Genomic DNA, 24051 nt, shown 5'->3' with positions numbered 1-24051 from the left:
CATGAAAAGGTATCCAATGGCCTCATCGATTATTAACTCGAACTGTCAGAGCACAAGTCTTCACATGTCCATCTGTACACAGACTGGAGTATATTTCTAAACTCCAGCTTAGCATCAGCAGCACACATATACTGTTCTACTCCAAATCTTAAAAACCTAGAAACCTGGTGTATATGAACATCACTGGATCATATCATGAGCCTGAGGACTGTGTCTCATGGGGACCTTCAGAATCTGTCTCTGTCAAAACTACCAGCTTCAGACAACAGCATGTTCAAGTCCTACTCGGTCAACAGCAATTTGGGGAGCCGAACTGGAAAGGAAAGCATGGAGGAGATCAAGGGAGTGTCTAAACCGTCTCATCTTCCTCGGAGGCCTGTGAGAGCAGTGAGGCCAGTGAGCTCCCTCAGTGTCAGCGGCTCTTTCTTACAGATTAACCACCTGCAAGGAGAGCTGGTACGCAAGAGAAAGGTGAGTGCTGATTAAAACTAATAAAAAATGCATATAGGTGATGATTCTTTTTATAGCACCATGATCACTGCCAGGGATGGAAAATCATGAATTTACTAGCAAGCCCACATGGCAAGTGAAAGTTCCATGTTTCTGTAGCTCAAAAACCTAAGCAAAAAATTGGTACCTAAAGTAATATAACAATATATGGTGAGCCAGTTAGCTAGATAATTATTTTGCTCAGTTTATCAGAGTTTCCACAAACCTGTGTTCTTGATCCTGAAAATATCATCTATCATCTGTGCATGCTAATTAACCTAAGTAGTAAAAACCATTTGCCAGATTGTGCCTTGGCTGATGTGCGTAGTACATCAGGCGGTGGGATTCGAGTACGAAATAAGTAGCGTGTCCTACAGTTATACCATTGAAGTTTGTCGCACCACTGTGTAAACATTACATTTAAACATGGACATATGCCAAATTAAGTAGTGTTTTTTTCTTTTTATGGTTGTTGAATCTACTTATCTAACTTATCTAATGAAAAAGTAATAGCCTGGACACAAAATCTACTTGTCCCCTCCTGACTACCTTCCAATATCATTAGGAATGTGAGGACCTAAAGAAGGAAAACAAGTACTTATCCAATGAGATTCACATGGAGAGGATCATGATGAGAACCGAGAGTGAGCTTACCATGAGGAACCTGAGAAACATCAATCAGGAACTACAGGCCCAAGTTAAAGAGGTACACAATTTCAGATACCCATAATTAATTCAGGATAAGTGGAAAAAAGCATTTTCTCTGATTTCTTAGCAGTTTGTTAAATCCTGTACAATTGATCACTGTACTGTAAGCTGTACTGTCTATTTTCTCTTGGTGCTATTAGTTAAAGCAGAAGCTGCATCTGAGCCAGCAGAGGGCGACTTTATGCTCCAGGGCAGCGGAGGAGGCAGACATGACACGAAGTGAGGCAGAAAAGAACCGAACACTGGCAGAGACTCGGGCACTCGAGAGCAAAAGAGAGAGAGATACAGCACTGGCTGAGAAAGAGCAACTCAGTGAAGAGCTGCACAGTTTGAGTAAAGAGGTACACACACATACGTCTCAACAGTGGACCATAGTGTGAAAATGCATACCTCCTCCACTCCTCTGTATTAATGAAGGGTGTTTGTACAGTGACACACACTGTGTAATTGTAATTAACCACCAGCTTACTTTACGCTGTTTTCTATAGCACAAAAACCTGCAGCTGCTTCTGGCACAGACTGAAAAAAATTACTTTGAGGCCATGTTGAAACTGGAGAGGGTATCTGGAGAGAAACAGTTTCTCCTAAAGGAGAGCAAGGGTTTGGAAGATGAAAGGAACACACTACGGCAAAAATTAAAAGAACTGAGTGACGAGAATGCAACAATCAAAGAAAAGTGAGAACATTTTCACAGAATTAATGAGATGTTGCAGATGTGAATTTGCACTAACATCTACAGCATTCTGGCTGTAGGGAGGTGACCTGGAGACGCAGGGCTGCTGCTGCTGAGGAGCAGAGTGAGAGAGCCATTAAAGAGCAGCAGCAGGCTGAGCATGAGAGCAGACTAGCCAAGAGAGAGAAAGATAAATCAGTTACTGAGTGTCTCAGCTGGCAGGAAAAACACCAGGCACTAGCAGACATCTACAGAGCGCAGGAGGATCTCATATCACAGAGGCAGAACAAAGCAGTACGTCTCAATAATGGTCCCATTTTAGACAGCACAACAGATTTTGAACTCCCATATGATCCTTTTGTGTACTGCTTGTTTATAAATGAATGCAATCAATTGCATGTGTGATGAAAATCTGTTTTTTATTTTTGTTTTATTTATAAATCCAGTGTCAAGCAACCATAAAAAGCTACTTTCTTTGTATGACTGAGAGTGACCAGAGGATTAAGATCCTAAAGAACCGTGATGGAACTCCGAGAAACTTCACGGTACTGTTTTCCCTGCTATAAACCTTTACTATTTACAATAAAAAGCAAATGACCAGGCCTGATTAGGTTTTCAACCACTTAGGAAGGGGACCCTGTGTATATTTCAACAGCTCAAGCAAGTGATGAGGACTCAGAAAAGAGCTCAGGAAGGTACATCACTGGATCACATTTCCCATTTTCAGCTACTCTACTGAAATCTTTTGAAAATTTGAAAGTTCTTGACCACCAGACAAACCTAAATTTGTTACTGAATGTGCAATTGTGTTTATTTATTTTTTATTTTAAGAACCCTTCTCAGGGTCGCAGCTCCCACAGCAGGAAGAGACTCTGGACCAGCTCACTTCAGTGAACTGTCACCAATGGGAGCAGATCCACATGACAGCAGTGCTCTGAGGAGAAGTAGAAAAGTGGTTGAATACTTCTGGATTCCCACCGAACAAGAATAATCCGTTCTCATCATGAAGCCAAGATGGTTACACACTACTTGATGGGATTTTACCATTTTAAAACTGCCGGTGTGAGAACAGTGGTTTTATAAATTGATTGCATGTTACACCGCACATGCTCACGTCAATAATTTCTGGGGTGGATGGTATCAGTTATGTTCACATGTGATTAACATTGTCTCATGATAGTGAGAATGAAGTGATAACATTCTGCAATTTGGTGACTTTAGTTTGCCTGTCTTTTGTCACCAATACAATAGATAACTACAGATGTTAACTTAAAAAAAATAAAAAGGTAATTGTGAAAGAATTCCTTTATCACGAGGATATTAATAGTGTAAAACAGCCTTTATACAGCATTTAAAATAGGAAGCATAAACTTTTTTTATAATTGATTTCCTTTACTGAAAGTGAAAACAGTAGAGTAGCATACAGAGCACTAAAAACCTTACCATGACATGACCATGAGTTATATATATTCTTACATACACGGACACAAATACCTCAGAGAAAATAATGGTGTGAAATCAATGAAAGTCAAATAAATTTAAAACACTTGTCAGTAACAGTTTTCCTGTGCATTACATATTGACAAGGGCGAAAGCCTTTCACTTATTCTGAATATAAAAAGCAGAATGAGGAGTTAACTATTCATTTTTAATATTTATTAATTTTTATTTTTTTTAAACAGTTAAAATATCCACTTTGGATTTTTGTTTTTAGTAGAATTTATATCCAAGGCAATAACAGGGTACTGCATCTACCATTGCAATAATACTGCAGAACATTTGCTATTGCAACACTACACCTGACAAAGTCATTACTTATCATCCATCACACAGTCAAATGCTGAAGTCAACACATAAATGCAGGAGAACAAGGACATTAGCAGTCACCATTTAGATTTTTTCCTTTCTTCCTAACTATCAACAGTATTCAATAAACAATAAAGCTGTGCTGCAAATTCTGGAAACAAGTAGTGTGTTGGACATGATATTCTAAACGAGGTAGAAATGGACAACTACTAACAGGTTATAGAAACAAAAATCTCTGACTAGAGTTTCAAGGACATGCATGTCAAAGGATAAACAGACAAGTCACATGGTCTTATTTGTGTGCTCCTTAGAAGCAGCCTTCTAGATTCAACCACCAAATTTGTTCAAAAATGCAGACATGCTAAAATGATTTAAACCAAATCACACAGGCATTTATTGTTGTGCCAACAAAACTAGGACTAAAATCACTGCTCAGGTTTAGCTGTCAAGCAAGCCCCTATATGCAAGTTTTACCAGTAAATCAAATTGATCGATATTAAAGTAAACCAATAGAGACTTATTACATTACAAGCCAAGATTTTGATTACAATAATACACATTTCAATATGTTCACTGGATCTAGCAGCAGAGCAGAATGTATTGTGGAGGTGAAAAGCATGTGCTATTGCAGTAGTAACCGGAAGGGTCTAGTGGATTGTGTTATGGGTGATTTTTCCCTTCAATCAGCCTCCTCCTCGGACTCCTCTTCCTCAGCGGTCTCCAGCCATGTTAGCCACTGATTCACCTAGAGAGGAGAGAGAAAGAAAGGGAGGGGGGAAGGGGCAGAAAAAAAAAAGTAGTAAAGAAATGGCACAATATACAATGCCACAACTGTGGCATTATGCTTATATGAGAGAGAGCATCACTTAAATCACAATAACACCTCAACAGTGTTCAGGACACTAGAATAGGAGAATAAAGGGAGAGGTGTGGGAGAGTTAAAATCCCTTACTTCTGAGCCTCCTCTAGTAACAGCTTGACCATGCTTTAAACAATTACCTGGAATAAGGCTTTCCCTTTTCCAGGGAACTCTTGGGTAATATCTTCTTTCCAAGCAAGGAAGGCATCTTCTTCAATTATCTCCATGTCATACAAGTGAACAAAGTAACGAAGCAACATGCCTAAATAGGAGAAGTCAGCAAAGAGCACAGAGATGTCCGTTTCTGAATCCTCACATGAATCTGCTAGAATTACAGAAGTAGCAATTGCAGGTGGCTTACCTTTGGGAAAAGCATGCGTGTTGCAGTGCACCTGTAGAGCATACAGGGCACTTACTTGCAGGTCAGTGTGGTCGTGGAGGAACTTCTGCATAACCGGCTTGAAGGATAGAAGCAGCTGCTTTTCTTGCTCCAATTGCTCTTTCGTGGGTGCACCCAGGTGGTCATCACCCTCAGACAGGGACAGCTCAGCTGAGATGTACTGCAGGAAGCTGAAGCACAAAAGCAGGATCAGACACTACCACTGTACTACTTGCAACATTGTGGATACATAATGTGGACTAATCTTTCATGTTACAATAGTAATAACAAAATGTTTTGGTCTCCGTACCTGGTCATGAGAATGTTGATGAAGCCCTTGTCTGTATGAAGTTTTGGTGAAATGTTGTCCTTGATCCATTTGTAAATGCTTTGGGGAGCAGGGTCTGCCTTGATCTGCTTCAGGAGCTCTTTTTCTAGTTTCATCAGGGGAAAGAGAAAGCTCAGGCCCTTCCCTTCGAGAATCTCCACCATACGGTCCTTATTCTGATCAATTTCTAAGAAAACAAACATGAAGACACTGAGAATCTTTGCATCAAAATATTTCATTTATTTATTCATTTCTTTTGTTTTAATTGATTTATTAGAAAAACCATTTCCACTTTGATGGCAAAGATAACAAATAAAACAAAATACATTTATGTTAAACATTGGGCATGCTAAAGGGACAATGCAGACCTGGGAGCATCTTCTGCATGTTAACCTTGCTCTGCTGGAAGTGTTCAGTGAGCCAATCACGGTCCTTCAGTTTGGACGCTTGCTGTAGGCACAGCAAGAAAAGGGGGAAATGGGTGCCATTTTCAAGTGGGTGGGCCAACTCCGCAATGCTGACTAGCTCAGCAATGACAGCACGTGCCGCAAACTGAGCCAGGTAAGACTTCACCAAAGGGATGTCTGTCTCAATCTTAGGACACTGATCCAGCACATTCATCAGAGCCTGGCGGGAAATAAAATAAATGGTATATAATATTTACACAACAGTGTAAAATGTATTAGCACAAATCTCTCTAAAATATTTGGGGCTTCTCATTTCAGCTATTCAGAACTTATGAATGAAATTTTACCTGCATGAAATTTTCTCCTGTGACAAGTCCTTCTGTGCGCAGGGCATGAATCAGAGTGCCAACATGCTCCTTATCCTCATCAGACCACTCCAGAGAACATAGAATAATCTTACTCAACAATTCTGGCAGGAAATGTCTAGGAGCCTTCATCTCCCTCACACTATTTACTGCATCTTCCACATTCTTACTTTTCAGGTATTCTGCTATTAAGGTTTCCTAAGGGCACACATCAGACTTGGGTGTGATTTTATTACAAGTGGAGCAACTTTATCATATTTAATAAGAAAATGTGTACATGTTTAAACAAGAAAAGCATATAATAGAACCTGAAATAAAAAAACAAAACAAAACAAAAAAAACCCATACTGTCATTTTGAGCAATTCCTCCTTGGTAGGGGCAGGTTTCTTACTGATCTTCTGAGGTTTTTCTTGGATCAAAGGAGGATTAGTTTTCAGACCAAGCTGTGGAGGCTTGAGTACAGACACAAACATAAGACAAACAAAATAAGTGAAATAATTAGGATTCCAAGAGACATATCTACTCAAACCATATAAATCCTTTTACTCAAAGCATTTATAGAGGTGTGCAACCTGTCCAAGTGGTGGTGTCTGAGCACTGGGCGGCATCATGGTGGGAATCTGAGGCTGAAGCTTTGATACCTGGTTCTTATTCAACATGAATGACTGAGCTGGTCTCAGACTAATCTACAGGACATATTAAAGATGGTTAAACCGGGTTGGTTCTAAGTGTTCACTGTGTTCACAAATATGTTAGAAATTTGCACCCTCATATCTCATAATCGCAGTCAACGGACCAGTTGTCAGCTTCAGAGAACAGGGGAAGAAAATATAGAGGAGAAAAGGTAGAAAAGCTGACATCTAGCAAAACCCTCAGAATAACGCGTCTTTTTATAATCACTGGGTGCATGAAGCAAGGATAGATTGTGTTTTCTCTTTGTGATTTACCTCATCTGCATTGAGCTGCCCCTTCTTGAAACGTGGGTGCATGTCCTTGGACTGAACTTGCTGCTGGGCGGAATGGATCTGGAAATGCTGATTCTGTCCCTAAAGATGGAAAAAAGGGGCTCACTTAAATATTTCTAGAGAAGTTTACATGTATATAGTTGCAGTATTAGCTGGTTAATACCTATGTAATAAAAACACTGAATTTTGCCATTGTAGCCCCACTGAAATACCTGATTAGACTTCATAAAGGGGTTAATAGCCAAGTCAAACTGAGATGGCTGTGCAAAAGCCATGTGGCCATTGAAAAGCGGGTTTGTGCGGTGACGTCCCAGTGTGGGCGAGAATCTGTCCTGGATTACTCCTGGTCCAGTTCCTATTCCACTGCCTGTGCAAATGCATTAAGTAGATGCATGATGAAAACTAACAAAAAGGTGTTCCATAACAATAAAGTACATTTATGTTCACAGTTAATGCTAAGCTCACCTGGCATTTGTCCAAACATGTCAGCCAATCCTCCCAGAGTTTCTCTGTCCAATTTCATCTTGAATGGCATGAAGGGCCCTTCCAGAAAGAAGTCCATTCTAAATCCATGGCTCATGGGTGGAATGAAGACACCCATTTCCTGGAGAAAGTTTGACATTTAATTACTTGCTGCAAAGTGAAAAAAGAAAAGATCTGGCGTGTTTCTTCAAACAAAAGATTAGGAGACAAAGCAGTAATTCACCTTCACTGCCTCCTGATGAATCTGATTAATCGTCTTTGGTCCATTGTCAATAAAGGCTTTGCGAGGAACCCAATTGTTCTCCCGTAGCTCCAGCGTGTCTTGCAATAGGAAACGAATCCTGGCTGGCATGTCCTTGTTGTTCATTAAGGATCGCATGCGACCAAAGTACTGATCCATCAAAGACTGTGGGTTTATGAAAATTTGTTCACGATTACCATAAATCTATGTGATGGTACCAATATTCCTAAAACCCAGCCCATTTACCTTGGCTTTTTCATGATCAAGTCTAGGACCCACAGTTCTCATTATCTGACAGAGGCACTCCAGATCCTCCCCCATATCCTTAAGTTGGATCCTCTTCTTCTTTTCCAAAAGCTTAAAGGTAATTAAAAAAAAAAAGGACATAAGTACATGACATTAAAGAGATGGTTCACCCAAAAATGAAAATTCTGTCATCGATTACTCACCATCATGTCGTTCCAAACCAATAATATTTTCGTTCATCTTTGGAACGCAAATTTTTAAAAAGACATTTTTAATGAAAACTTTTAACTAGTGCTAAAAGAGCTCGAGTTAGAGGTTAAGCAGCAAGAGTACCAGACACAACTACTGCGAATTTGGGAGCTGGACGCTGAAGAGAGAAGGCTCGACCTGGCAGCTCAGCAGCGGAAGCTGGTGCAGCTGCCATGGAAGTTTAGCTCCCTGATTGTAACCTCCCCTTATATACCGTTGACGCCGAGCACTCCAGCCTGCCACCTGCTTCAGTGCAGTCCTCACCGGTGAGTTCGCCTGTCTTTGATGTTAGACGACACATTGGTTTAGTGCCTGTACTTTGAGAAGATGAAGTAGATGCTTATCTTGCTGTATTCGAGATAATAGCAACGACGTTACATTGGCCAAAAAGTTTGTGGAGGTTGTTATTGTAGTGTAAACTATCTGGTAAAGCACAAGAAGCATGTTCTGTCCACACATCAGAAAAGAGATTAGAGTATGACACTGTTAAGGCGACAGTTCTCCACGCATATGAACTCGTACAAGAAGCTTACTGGCAAAATTTTAGGAACACTTAAGTCATTGCACCAAACCTATGTGGAATTTGCCTGTGAGAAAACCACGCTAAGTGATAAATGGTGTTCAGCTAGCGGCATGAGAAATTTTGACCAGTTTAAGGAACTGATATTATTAAAGCTTTTAAGTTATGTTTGCCAGAATTGTTGGTGGTACATTTGAATGAGCAGAAAATTGAGACATTGTCTTAAGCTGCCATTTTCATGGATGAGTTTGTGGTGACCCATAAAGTTGTGTTCAGTCCTCCTTCATCTCGGAAAGATGAATCAGCTCGTTCGTCGAAACCTGTGACTAAAACCCGTACCTTTTCTAAACCCCTCAGCTGGGTCTCGTGGCTGTTTTTATTGTCATGAGCCAGGTCAGATCATCACAAATTGCCCAGTATTACAGCAAAAGCAAGCGAGGCAACATTCACAAGGTTAACATAGCCACGGAATCACAGAGCACTTCAGGAAGTCTTTGTCCAATTGAGCCAGTATTTGAAGCTTTTGTATATTCAGGATGTGTGTCCTTAGGTCCTGCCGAGATAAAGCCTGTACGCGTACTGAGACACACCGGTGCTGCTCAGTCTTTTGTGTTAGAAAGTGTGTTACCCTTCTCTGAAACTTCTTGTGCAGGCAGTGATGTTTTAATCCAAGGCATTGAACTGGCTGTAATTCGTGTGCCTCTGTATACGGTATATTTGGAAACAGGATTTCCCAGGTCTTGTGAAGGTGGCTGTTCGTCCAGCTCTGCCAGTTAGTGGTGTTTCAGTCATTTTGGGAAATTATATTTCTGGAAATAAAGTTTTCTTTAACCTGAATTAGATTCGGAGTGATAATTCTCAGCCTGGTGATGAGCACTCCTCGGTGTTCCCCGTTCGTGCGTTAACGCATGCTCAACAGAAGAAACTGGCTGACGCTGATTTATCTGCATCCTTTCCATCTTGAAAGGAGCCCTGTAAGGAACTTGATAATACCTGTGAAGTACCACATGACAGAGATCCGTCCAATCCCAGAGATAAATCTACCTGTGTCTCATGACCAGTTAGTGGGTGCTCAGTAATTAGACACTTCGTAAGCACAGTGTCCTGAATCCGTAAACGGTGAATCCAAATCCAAACCTCATCAGTATTTTTATATTTTATTTAACATTGGTTGTTAATAGGGAAATTGTCTCCTCCTAGTTCCACTGATGGTTGGTTGGAAGCATTTCAGGTGGTGGTTCCTAACCAACTGAGAAGTCATTTTCTGACATTAGCTCATGATCATTCTTGTTCTGGACATGCAAGGGGCCATAAGATGTACCAGCGTGCCTCATGTTATTTTGATTTGGCCTGGTATGAAAAGTGAGGTCACAAAATACTGCAGAACTTGTCACACTTGCCCGTTAGTAGGTAAATCTGATCAGGTTGTTCCCCCTGCCCCCCTTGCCCGAGAAATTGGAAGAGTTGTCTATCATTTCAGAAAGACAACCAGTAAGTTTCCCAATTTGTTTGCTGAAATTCCGTCCCACACAACCATTATTGAACATTATATTGACATAAGTGAGTATCTGCTGATTAGACAACACACATATCAGGTAAATCCTACTAAAAGGGCTCTTATGAAATAGGAAACTGACAATTTACTGGGAAATAAATTGGATGTTCAGAGGTTGAGCCCATGGTGCTCCCCTTGTCTTTTGGTTCCGAAAGCGGACTGTTCCTTTTGTTTTTGTACAGATTATAGAAAAGTTGACCAAGCCTGAATCGTTCCCTCTTCCAAGAATGGAGGATTGTGTTGGTTCGGTTGGTGCAGCTAAGTTCACTAGCAAGTTGGACCTGCTTAAGGGTTACTAGCAAATTACCCTCACCCCACGAGCAGCAGAGATCTCTGCTTTCGCTACACCCGATAATTTCCTCCAGTATACGGTCATGGAATTTGGTCTTCATAACACGCCGGCTACTAACCAGCGGCTGATGAATCGAGTACTGGGGAATGTTCTGAATTGCGCCATACCTACATACGATGTGGTAGTCTATTCAGATATCTGGAAGAAACACTTTGAGCTACTAGAGTGCGTTTTTACTGGTCTCTCAGACGCTTCCTTAGTTTTGAATTTGGATAAATGCGAGTTAGGGAAAGGAGTTGTCTCCTCTTTGAGTAAACAGGTGGGACAAGAGATGGTTAAACAATTAAGTGACAAAATTCAAATAATGCGCTTGTTCCCAGCTCCTATGATGACGCATGACCTCCGTCACTTTTTAGGGATGGCTGGCTACTACTGACGTTTTTGTCTAAATTTCTGTGGTTCTGCCTTTAACTAACCTGTTACGTTAGGCAGTGTGAGTGTCAGTCTGCCTTTGAGTTGGTTAAACGCCTCCTGACTAGTTCTCCAGTTTTGTCTACCCCGGACCTGAGCAGACCATTTAAGTTAGAAGAAGTGGATGCCAGTAGCACGGGTGCAGGAGCAGCGCTTTTACAAGATGATCAAGGGATAGAACACCCAGTTTGTTACTTCTCCAAGTAATTATTAAAACATCAACTCAACTATAAAACCACTGAAAAGAAGCTCTTGCTTTGTTACTAGCCAGGCAAGATTTCAAAGTATATCTTGGTGATAGTTCCACTCCTGTGCCAGTCTTTACTGACCGTAAACACCTAATCTTTCTACACTATAAGTGTAGCACCAATAAAATGATCATGTGATGGTCTCTTGTTGTGCAAGGTTTTAATTTAGTGATTGCTCATAAGACAGGTGCCCAAAATGTGATAGCCGATATATTTTCACGAGCGTGATGTTACTGAGGGTATTTTTTGTTTGTTGTTGTGAACCCTTTTGGATTCACAATTAGATTGGGGGGTGTAACAACATGCTATCTTAGGGGATGGAAGTCTTGTTTTGCGTGCATCGTCCTATGTTTTCCATGCAGGTCCGAACTCCCTCCAAGAGTTTCCAGCCTGCTTTGCTCCCACCACCCACAATGACATCACTAATAGGTGACCCTATTTAAAGAGGAAGAGAGGAGGATGGTGGAGAGGTGTTGTGGAGAAGGAGGTTGTTGAGGAGGAAGTTGGAAGTGGTTACCTACGATTGTGTGTTAGGAGATTGTGTTTGGTTCATGTTTGCTTGCCCTTGTGGTTATAGAATTCTTTGCTCTGACTGCTGTTCTGGTTATGACTGAATTTGGTTCTCCCTGTACCCGTTTTTGTGTGTAATTAATTAATTACTTCATTAATATAAAAAATACACACACCACTGTATATTTTTTTCCACTTGACTTAAGGGCAGTAAGGGTGTGGCTTCTATTTCTTTTGGGAGTGGAGTCCTTTTTGTCTCTGGTTTTGGACTAGGGAAGTACATTTGTATTTTTGTTTTACATTTTCGGTAAAGAAGCTCTATAAACCAATAATTATTTTGTTAAATATTTAGGCCTTAGCCTACCCAGAAGCTACACCTGGTGTTGTGTACTATTTACAGTTGTATAGACACACTTGCCTATTATTACAATATACCTCCACTTTATTGAAAAGTGTTTGTATGTCTGTCGCTCCTGGCTTCCCTTATTAAGAGATCTTCCCCTTTGAACCGCAAGCTGGTTACTCTGTGCGGCTCAACTTAGCCTGGGTCGTAACATAAGTCTTTATTCACAGAACATTTTCACTTCCCCATAGATCTCCGATGCGCATTCACAAGAGAACAACGATGCATGCATGTTGTATTGACGCGAGAGCAGGGAAAGAAATGTCGGCGAAAGCAGACAAAAAAATAAATAAAATGCAAGTACGCTATGCCAAAATCTGCAGACATCTTTATTACAAAGATTGTTCTTGCGACTCAGCCTCCGCTCTCACAGAATCCACGAGCACTGCACTGTTTACAGCAGAGGAAGAGGGACGTTGTACACATAAAACAATCTTTGTAACAAAGATGTCTGCTGATTCTGGAACCTGAACGTTTTGGTTACTGGACAGTAAATGAAGGGACAGAAACCTCCCAGGTTTCATTAAAAATTCTATTTGTGTTCCAAAGATGAATGAAAGGGTGAGTAATTGAGAACAGAATTTCATTTTTGGGTGAACTATCCCTTTAAATAAACCCATATCATAAAATATGGAGAAAAACACAATGTAGCACATACTACTTACTGTTTTGATGCACTTATGAAGGATAGATTCATGGATGAGGTCAAGTTTGCCAAGTTCCCCAATGAATTTAATGTTACCAAGCATCTTGAGCTTGGCAATGCCACGCTGCTCTTCTTCTTCTGAAGTGAGAGGGCTGTCTTTTTTGTCATAGACTACAAGAAGGAGATTGAAGTGTACATGTTCAGCAACAACCTCCAATACATATCCAAAAACAAAGAGGGGGAAATTGGCAACACTCACTTTCAACATTTTTGGTGCGGTTCTCAAATTCATCTTGAAGTTTGCTAATCAGAAGTCTTCTGAAAGTCTATAAAGCATAACGCAGCTTAGCAGGAGTTAGTCATAGAACAGTTTAAAAAGAAAATTATATAAAAAAAAAATTCAACAAAACTGTGCACTGTACTGCAAACTTACTGTACTCTGTTTTGGTGGGGTTTGAATCTCAGGTCCTGGGCCGTCAAAGTTTGGTGCATCCTCTGCCAAACGCAGACATAGCTGAGCATAGAGTGAGCTGTATTTTGGCTCTTCTAGGGCTTTGTCTACGATCTACAAAGGAAGATAAAAGAAGACACCTGGAATATAAATGGAATCTTGTATTATGTTACTACTTAATGAGGAGCTACAAGCTTTTAAAAATCTGTTGGAAATTAAAATGTTAAATAATGAAATGCAAGCATGATTGAATATTCCTTACTAACGCAAAACAACATTATATAGTGTATATATATATATATATATATATATATATATATATATATATTATATATATATATATATATATATATATATATATATATATATATATATATATATATATATAATTATACAACTTGAAAGTGGCTCAGAACTGAATAAATTAAAAATAATTTATGTAGAATTTACTGTGCTTTTTAATGCCTCACAATTTTCACTCATGAATATGAATGAACAAGCGATTTAGAAAACAACTACATGTCGTTTGGCCATCCTAAACTGCTAACCAACTAGGTAACTAGTAAACAAGCTGACATTTGTCCAAAGTTCAACATATGTTAAATTAATAAACCTTAAAATCAGACCACAGTGATTTGTGAGAGTCACTGTATTATTTGAATGCAATAAAATATTTTATTCAATTCACTTCTAACAGTCGACATTGTCACAAAGCAGCTTCAGAGAAATCCAGATATAAAATTTTAATTTCACATGTACCTCAAATGAGCAAGCCAGAGGCGACAGCTTTTATGTAAGGAATAAAACAGAGACTTGCTATTATAGTAAAACAAACAACGGTGTGATGTGATGCTGTTACTACCCAGAAATTTTATTCCTCTTATACCACAGCAATTTGTGAATGATTACATACATTACACATTGTATTTGTTTTGTTATGTTAACAATAGCAAGAATTGTTTTCTTTCTTTTTTATACAACACTTAAATTAGACAGAGCCATAAATATTTGGACACTGAAAAAGTTAGTTATTTTAGCTGTCTACCACAGTACACTGGAGCGGATTTACATCCAACTCTGGTGAAATGTGTATAAAGTGCACCCCCCGCCGCAAGTGACCAAAATTGGACGAACTAAATCATAAATTGTCATTTTTAATACTGGCAAATTCTTAAAATACAGACATCACCATACGTTGGGTTTCTTCCATGGTCATGATCTGCCAGGTTTTTAATGCAGCAGTCTTCAGTTCCTGCTCATTCTTGGGGCACTTTACCTTCAGTTTCGCCTTCAGCAAGTGAAACATGCTAAATTGGATTCAGCTCTGGTGATTGACATGGTCCCATTCAACTTCTTTGCCTTAAACTGTCTTGGGTTGATTTTGATGTATACTTCAGGGTCATTGTCCATCTGCACTGTTACGCACTGTCCAATGGGTTTTGAAGCATTTGGCTGAATCTGCGCATAATTTATAGCCCTATACACTTCAGAATTCATCCTGTTACCTTTGTCAGCAGTCACAATAAATACAATGGAACTAGTTACAATCGCAGCCATACATGCGCATGGCATAAGATGAGGTGGTATGCTTGGGATCACACCACGCCTGCTGGAGGGTGTTCTTGATCTGGCCGACTGGTGTGAAAGGAAAATAATTCTCATGTCATCCACCATAGTTGTTTTCCTGGCATTTTGGTGTTCCTTTCACAGCTCACTAGTGCATCATTTCTTTTTAAAGTATACCAGATAGTTGATTTGGACATACTTAATGCTTCTGCTATCTTTCTGATAGGTTTTTTTTTTTCTTCCCTCAGCCTAATGATGGCTCACTTCACCGGCAGTGACAGCTGTTTGGACTTTATATTGAGAGTTTATAACAGCGACAGATACAAAACACAAATACCACACTTCAACTCTAGACTTTTTATCTGCTTACTTGTAAGTGAAGGAATAACACACACCTGGCCTTGGAACAGCTGAGCAGTCTATTACTTTGGCTCAATTGCTCCTTTATAAAGAGGGGGACCACATAAAGTGCTGAAATTCCTACACTGTTCACTTGATGTGGATGTAAATACCCTCAAATTAAAGCTGAAAGTCTTAACTTTAAGCTCAATTAAAGTATCAAATCCAATATACAGTGGCAGGCAGCTAAAATAATAATGACTGTCAATGTACATATATTTATGGACCTGACTACGTTTATTGTTAGACATAAGTTGTGTGTCCACCCTACAAGTTTCTACGAAATAGGTACATAAAATGCATAGCGCATTGCAATAAACATTTATATAAAAAAAAACCCTATGATTTGCTTACAGCTGGCAATACTGTCAGAGCTACTGTTATAGGAAATTCATTTTTTTTGTTTCACCTACCAGCAAGATGATTCCTTTGAGGACGAGCTTAGAATCTACGCCCACATTGAGGAGCTCAAGGCATAGCTTGTCAAACTTTTCAGGGGTCAGTTTATTAAGTATCCTACCAAAAGAAATAATCAAAAAATGATGAATCCTGTAATACTTAAATATATCTGCAAATATTTAAGGTTGATAATATCAGCAGACTCATGAAACAATGACAAAAGACTTAGATACTTACCCTCTTACTTTTCTAAATATTGCATCCTGATGCTCTTTGTCATCAGTGGAGTTGACATCTCGTCTAGTGCTTCGTGAAGGAACCCATTTCTGAACGCTAGGCCCTGGGGTTTTCCCCAGGTACTCGCTAAGGAGGAATAACAGTTTATGTTAAGTAGGGTTACATTAAGTGTATTGCAGAATCTGCATAAAGAGTTACACAGATGGTGCCAATATCTAGTTTAGTTGTAGCATTTACAATGTTTGCTATGGTGAAACTGGAAACACCTGAAAACCACACTTTTTTTTTTTGCTTTTCAGCTAAAGGTCAGGTGAAATGTGAATAAAATTTGCCAAGAAGAGCCGATTTCATGAAGGGGAAAGGATACATGTGAAAGGTGCATTTGTGGCTACTTTCGCTTTGTGAAGATTTTATCTATGAGGCCTATAAACTCTTGGATCAAAAAACTTGTAAACCAAGAAATACAAAATACCTGCTTTTTAGGTTGATGAACAATGCATCCATTATAGAGTTTCTTTCAGCATGTATGACATAACCCTACTTCAAAATTCTCTTTATGTATTAAGCTAGTTCCTGTTTGGGCAGATAAGTTGTTTTAAGTTTTCCTTTTATGTAACTGACAAAACTCTAGAAGTTAGGCATGTATTATTTTTGGTCAAATTCAATATACTTATCTTAGTTATATACTTTATTATGTGCAGTATAATGTGAACAAGACTGCAGACTGGGCTTGCACTGATGTTAATTTTGTAACAATTCTATAAAGTAAGCTTATGCACCTTATCTGAAATGTTTCATCAGTCATGTTAATGGTTATGGACTCACAGAAACTAGTGTTGTTTGTGTAGTCAGGGGATGTCATGATAAGTGGCACGAACAAAAGGTTTTCTTAGAGTAGGTGTGTTTCAACCATAAACTGCACACCAGAGCTGAAAGTGGGTGTGCGATGCCATAGGAATTTCACCCGCCTCCTAAAAATAAAGATGTTCTTCGCCGTTGAATAAAATCTTTGAGTCTACAGAAACCATGTTCTTTTCGATTGCCCTTTTTTCTTTGTGGAGAGAAGCCCTATTGGAGGAGCATCCATACCCAGAGAAAAGGTTGGGTGGAGTCTCGTCAGAAGGATATAAACAAATAAATGCAAGTTAAACTGCATGTGAACCAAGTTAAATGTTACTGAGATTAGCTAGCAGTTTAATAGCGCAGTTGTGTTTTGTGTCCCTTAACAGCAGCTGATGCAGACAAAGATTAAGTTATTTCAGGAGTTGTTTGGTTTGTTCTCCGATACAATCATGAGACTGGCTAACTAGCAAACTAACATTAGCCACATCTGTTCATAACAGTGGCTCACAATGTCAAATAGCCACACTCATAACTCAGAATTAGAAGCTAACCAAAGGCAAAAGAAAATATTATACCGGAATAAGAGTAGATGTTTTCTATTTATATTTCTACTTGCAATGAAGTTCAAAAATACTGGGAAATGCACTTGGGTATCAAATGTATTGCGAGTTATTGATGAGTGAAAAGCCGAGTTACTGCAGACATGAGTCAGCTGTTCATGTTTTCTCCCACACAGATTTCTTGTACATAAATAAGTAAAAACAACATCACAATTAGTAGCAATAACTCAGAGTACTTCTATTACTTTACTGCATTTACAAGCAAGCACATATGAATCAAACCGGGCACCTTGCATAAAAAGAGGAAACATAAGCTATTACTCACTTCCACGTTTCATAATAACTTAGATACAATCAGCTGGTTGCTGAGAGATTTTTTTCCCCCCTCTCTGCCTGCTAGGATTTTGTTGTTTGTACCTCTATATGCAATACTTACATTTTAATGTTCAATGTGCTTAGTCATACCCATGTAGATAGACATTTTCTTTTACCAACTCATCCAGTCAAAAAAAAGGCAACAAGGAAAAGTATGTTCTCATCCTGTTTTAATTAATTCACTCATCAGTAAAATTGCCTAAGTTTAAAAAAAAAAAAAAAAACATAAGTTCTTTAGGTTATAAATAAGGGGGGGACGGGGGACTTTGTATTGAATAATTACTCACCTGTTTCCAGCAGTCTTGGGATCGTGCTCAGGTGCACCCCTACCTCCTCCTTCGCCCGAAGAAGCACTGGAACAAAAGAGAAACATTACTCGACAAACAATCCCTGCAGGGCTTAACATTCTCCAATGATGAAATGATTAATAGGCCGATGAAAGATTAGACCAAATCATCAATATCACATACCTGAAACGAGAAGAACCCCCTTCTGCGATCACACTCTCCACTTTGGCGGCTTGATAACGATGAATCTTCCAAAGAATAATGAAGAAAGGGCGGGGTGGAGGAAAGACCGAGCTGCAGCGCACACACACAAACAGCGTTAAAGGACTGCAGCAGAGGATGAGGGCCACATTTATTACAGCCACTAACCACTGATAAATACAACTAGATGCACGTTACATGTGTGCCCTTAATGACACACAATCATACCCTTACTGAGGTTTCAGCCGGTCGCAAAGGCCAGGCTTTTAACAAGCTAGGATCCTTTAGCATCCTTGGCCTACAAGATTTTTTTTACAGGAGAAAAAACCCAAAAGATAATATGGTAAAACAAATTAAATGCGATGGAATAATATATTGAAGAGGAGTTGCACAAGCAGTATTAGCTCTATAAATAACGAATCCTACACATTTTCATGTGTTCAATTTAATGTGTCGCATTTTATAACTGCGCATTTTCACCACAGACCGCAGCTAAGCTAGCTCCGGCTAACCTATAACAAGATACTGCTTTTATCCCCCCCATCGAGCTAGCTTTTTAATTGAGTAAAATAGTAATTTATTAACCGCAGATAAAATAATTAAGCTACAAAACTTAGCACAAACACCGATATTGTTAAACACGACGCCATTTTATACAATTAGCTAGCAGCTAACTGCGTTATTTTCTCGAAGAGCTAATGCTGTTCAAAAGCTGCGCTGGGACTAAACGTCGGCTAACAGCCATTTTGAAATACCTACATTCCGCTCTTACCTTTACCGAGGCAACTTCAGCTTTGAGGATTTTTTTTTCAGGCCAAAAAGAGAAATTTGTGAGAGAGGGGGGGAAAAAACTAAAACAAACAAAAGCCGTTTAAAGAATATACACGCCAATATGCATAAAAGGAAACAGGAGATATCTCCTCCGAGCGCTCAAGCTAGTTATCTACACAGCACCACGACGCAAATGACGTCACCAGTAGGGATGTACCGATATACCGGTATGAAGATATATTTCCTTATGATCAGGAAAAATAAAATACGGAAGCCCTATGAGGCCATGCATTATTTTTCTTTCTTTCTTGTGTTCTCATGATCACGACTTTTCTCATGCTCTGGACATAAAAGTTGCTTCTTTCTTAGCGTTTCCATACTAAAATCGCGAAACTGTTAATGTTGTACTATATTGATATAGTCAAGTAAATGGCTCACGGTCAAAATATAGTCCTATCTTATCATTTTGAGGCATTTTGAATTCTGTTGTCTATTGTGTGTATTGTATTGTTAGTTTCTATTAAGGGTTTAACATACCACCTGTATCAGTATATCCAAATATTCATATTTGTGCTTGTATTCAATTTGTTAGGATTTGTGATCTTCGGGTTATGATGTTAGGAAAAGAGAAAGTACACAAAAAGTTGGCCCCCTCACCCAGCCACACACTTCCCACACCAAGGGCTTTGGAGAGTTTGCCAAATGATACATAGACACATAACGTTCAAATGGCAAGATCTCGCATGTATTCAAAGAAAGGCAGAGTATATACAGTGGGGGCAAATAAGTATTGGACGTGTCAACATTTTTTTCAATAAATATATTTCCAATGAGGTTATTCACATGAAATTTTTACCAGACACCAGTATTAACCCAAGAAATCTGGAAATAAAAAGAATTCACAACAGTAAAGTCCATAAATAAAGTTATGTGTTATAAAGTGGAATGACACAGGAAAAAAGTACTGAACACGCTAAGAAAAAGCAGTTCTCCAAGGCAAGGTAAGACAAGGAACCAGTTAAAATCCATACGTAATTATACCCCATATATGTGCAAATTAATATCAGCTGGGTTAGTAAACTGATGGTCTATAAAAAGACTTTTCATTACCAAGGTGTCGCACAAGAAACATCTCATGATGGGTAAAAGCATAGAGCTCTCTCAAGATCTTCGCAACCTTATTGTTGTGAAACATATTGATGGAATCGGATACAGATGTATTTTAAAACTTCTGAATCCTCAAGTAAGCACCATTGGGGTCATTATCCGCAAGTGGAAGCAACATCACTCCGTCATCAACCGGCTATGTACAGAAGCTCTGCGCAAGATTTCTGAACAGGGAGTCAGAAGAATAGTCAGAAGAGTATCCCAAGAGCCAAGGACTACTCGGAAAGAGCTGCAGAAACACTTGGAGGCAGCAAGTGCCATCATCACAGAAAAAACAATAGGCAATGCACTCCACTGCTCACGCTCACCCCACAAGACTCCATTACTAAAGAAAAGGCATGTCAAAGCTCATTTAAAGTTTGCTACAACACATTTGGACAGGCCTATGAAATACTGGGAGAGTGTAGAGAGACGAGAGCTAAATTGAACTTTTTGGCTGCCATACTACACACCATGTTTGGAGAAGAAACGACACTGCACATCACCCTAAAAACACTATACCAACAGTGAAGTTTGGAGGTGGAAGCATCATGGTGTGGGGCTTATGGTTTTATATATGTATATTTCTGGATATATATATATATGTGTGTGTGTATGTGTGTGTGTGTGTGTGTATATTTACATATATGTTTATATATATATATATATATATATATATATATATATATATATATATATATATATATATTTAACCAGTAAAGGAGAAACTGAAACACTAGCATCCTCTGATGCTGAGCAGGAAAACAAGGTGTGTAAATGCCTATGTGAGTTCCAGTTTACACGAACATGATATGAGCAAAGCACAAGGAAAGATAATGTACTTTGCAACTCATACAATGATAGCTTAGTTGTGCCTCCCCTTGGTTGGTGACACCAATCAAGCCTAGCTAGAAAAGTTTTCTGTTTTATCGGTCTTGTAGTCCTACAAAACGTGACAACACCTGAGGCAAGTTTTATGATAAATTCAACTTTTTCTGATCATGTCATACCTTGACATGTGCTAAAATTACTGAAAGAACTGAGTTTCACCTTTTAGTGTATTTTTTCTAGGTTTGATAGGCTTTGAAAGTAAATGTGAAAGTAAAGTAATTATTAATCTGATTATTTGTTACATGCAGTAATCAGTAATGTAATCAGACTACTTACCCAACACTGGTTAGGACTGAGATTTGTATTGCTCATTATCACCATTCACTGCCGGTGTGGTTAGTATTAGTCTGTTGTTCATTTAAACTCCATAAACTATTTGGCCAAAAGTTTGTGGACTCCTGACCATCTCACCCATATGTGCTTTTTGAATATTCTATTCCATATTTACTCCCCCCTTTGCTATTATTATCACCTCCACGCTTCTGGGAAGGCTTTCCACTAGATTTTGGACCGTGGCTGTGGGTATTTGCCCATTCAGCCACAAGAGCATTAGTCAGGTCAAGCACTGATGTCGGGTGAGAAGGTTAGAGTGACACCAAATCAACATGGCCACTAACACTGTGAACAGTGTAAAGTACCCCTTCTGTACTTTTAAATTCGTTAATAGCAGTATTTGCTTGGTTGCATCTAGAACACTGACCATACTAATTGCTGTGTTGAGGAGCATTAGAGATATAAATGTTAGAGATATCACTAATGTTAGCTGGCTATCTTGTTGCTAATGCTACTCACTATTGTCTGCTGGCTAGCTTGTTACTAAACTACTCGATGTTATCCGCAGTTGTTGCTGTACTGAGATTTCCAAAATGTTTGAAGTTCAGTATAGTAGAAAAGAACCAATAGCCACTCACATATGGATGTGATGGTCAGATGTCCACAGAATTTTTGGCCATATAGTGTACATATGGCCAAAAGATTCAAATTCCATGTCTTGCATGCCTTAAATGAGAACTAACCACATATAATAATGCATGCAGCTTCAGCAGCACAGACTGATTTATGAATGCTATTCCATATATCAGATGTGTGGCATTTGGGAAACGACTCTGATTTGACTTCTTGACTTCTTGACCATCATTTACAACCACAATCCTAAATTACAGACTGTGCCATCTAAATTGTGTGAAAAATAGATATTTTGGATTCAAGAATAAACAGTTGATGATGAAGGATCCACATTCTGAATGTTAAAATAGACACCATTCATCTTGCCATAAGTTAATGTGATTTTCACAATTTCATGGTGAGGTCATTAATTATTAGAATACTTCTTAATGTATCATTTAGCTTTCCCCCTGAGTTTTGTGCTTACAAATTGTGGAGAGTATGTTTATGTTAATGGTGTATTGACATTTCTCCAGTCTATTTGTATGAATTTGCACATTTTCTCTACCTTAAGGCTACCCGTGGAAGATAAATAAGACATCTACCACTGGTGCTCAGATACAGTATGTGCTGCCTTACATATATTTTTGTTCTTAATTAGTTTCCCACTAAGTGGCAGTAGAGACACAGCAAAAAATATTAATAAAATATTTGAAGGGTCTCATCTAGGGTGTTTCATCGGCTTGCGCCCAGGTTTCCCGGGATAGACTCCAGATCTACTGCAACCCTGACCAGGATAAAGTGGTTACTTAAGATGAATGAATGCATAAATGTTTGAAGTGAATACATGTTCTAGAATTTTCTTCTAAATTTTGTTTAGTACTGAATACAGGTGTCAGGCACTCTAACTGACATTTTAAATTATAATAACACCATCTTGTCTGTTTTGTATTACATATGTTTAACTTCACTAATTATAAACAACTATTACATTGTATTACTCTTTTTGTGTAAGCTCATTATTTTGTGGTCCACAGCTTTTCGCCCTCAGTTACAGTAAAGTAAGAAGACCATTTCACATGCAGTCCACAGGAAATTGGCATTGAAATCAAATCCAAATGCATAAACACTATATTCTCCAAAAGACACATTGGTCTAAAGCACAAATGCATTTGCTGCATATCAGTACTACACTGTTTTGTACCTTATACTATTTAGTTACTGCAGTCCATTTTTTGTTCTTGTCCTAGTTTTTTAGTCTGTGGTTTTTTAGTCTGTGGAATAGAACCGAATAAGAACGTTTATTAAAATAATTTCAAAGGCCTAAGATACATTGCCTTGGAGTAGGTTGTTTTTGCTCCAAGGTTACAGTAATACTACAGTAATACAGTAATAATATTTTGCTTCCAGTTCCAAATGTATACAAGCCTGATAAGCTTGATATATCTGATAAACACTATATGGTCAAACTTTTATGGACAGCTTACCATTACACCCATATGTGGTTCTACCCCAGACTGTTGCAACAAACTTTGAAGCACACAGATGTATAGGATGTCCTCAAATTCTGTAGCATTACAGTTTCCCTTCACTAGAGCTCAGGGGCTCAAACCTGTTCCAGTATGACAGTGCTCCTGTGCACAAAGTGAGGTCAAGGCTGGTGTGGAAACTCAAGTGGCTTGCACAGAGCCCTGACTTCAAACCCACTGAATACCTTTGGAATTATTTGGAATGCAAACTGCATCCCAGGCCTCCTCATCCAACATCAGTTCCTTATCTCACTAATACTCTTGTGGCTGAAAGAGCACAAATCTACACAGCCATATTACAAAATCTAGTGGAAAGCTTTTGCAGAAGAATGGAGGATATTATAACAGCAAAGGTGGGACTACATTTCGAATGGGATGTTCAAAAAGCACATATGGGTGTGATGGTCAGGTGTCCACAAACTTTTGGCCATATATATATATATATATATATATATATATATATATATATATATATATATATATTTCCCCACCAAGGAACCTTGGCGATGCAAACTACACTCAACTGGAAACTTTGACTTGCATTACCTCTTTCACCTTCTTTCCATACCCCTTCATAAGTCAAGTCGAAATGGTTAAGATATTATTATTATTATTTTTTAAATATAAAGACATCTTTATATATACAAACTTTTTTGTTTGTTCCTGT

The 24051-nt window shown here is 38.8% G+C and overlaps 1 protein-coding gene and 1 non-coding gene across 2 annotated transcripts; both read right to left on the bottom strand.

Annotated features, from left to right (window-relative positions):
* Positions 1 to 3241: 3241 nt before the first annotated feature.
* eif4g2b (eukaryotic translation initiation factor 4, gamma 2b) lies at positions 3242 to 21097 on the bottom strand. Its single transcript, XM_053623884.1, has 21 exons — positions 21090 to 21097; positions 18145 to 18255; positions 17962 to 18027; positions 15897 to 16022; positions 15674 to 15776; positions 13278 to 13409; positions 13104 to 13170; positions 12864 to 13015; positions 7951 to 8061; positions 7687 to 7869; positions 7446 to 7584; positions 7193 to 7347; positions 6963 to 7061; positions 6588 to 6701; positions 6363 to 6467; positions 5997 to 6212; positions 5611 to 5869; positions 5225 to 5429; positions 4897 to 5105; positions 4676 to 4797; positions 3242 to 4421 (listed from the first exon to the last, which is right to left on the bottom strand). The coding sequence occupies exons 1-21, from the start codon at positions 21095 to 21097 to the stop codon at positions 4356 to 4358; spliced, it is 2748 nt and encodes a 915-aa protein (XP_053479859.1). The 3' UTR covers positions 3242 to 4355.
* LOC128607217 (small nucleolar RNA SNORD97) lies at positions 6778 to 6922 on the bottom strand. Its single transcript, XR_008385835.1, has one exon. It is a non-coding gene; the product is annotated as a small nucleolar RNA SNORD97 (small nucleolar RNA).
* Positions 21098 to 24051: the final 2954 nt, after the last annotated feature.

This window comes from Ictalurus furcatus, chromosome 4 (assembly GCF_023375685.1).
Source record: "Ictalurus furcatus strain D&B chromosome 4, Billie_1.0, whole genome shotgun sequence".
Taxonomy (NCBI): Eukaryota; Metazoa; Chordata; class Actinopteri; order Siluriformes; family Ictaluridae; genus Ictalurus; species Ictalurus furcatus.
Note: the sequence above shows the minus strand (reverse complement) of the source record. Positions and strands in the feature narration are given on the sequence as shown.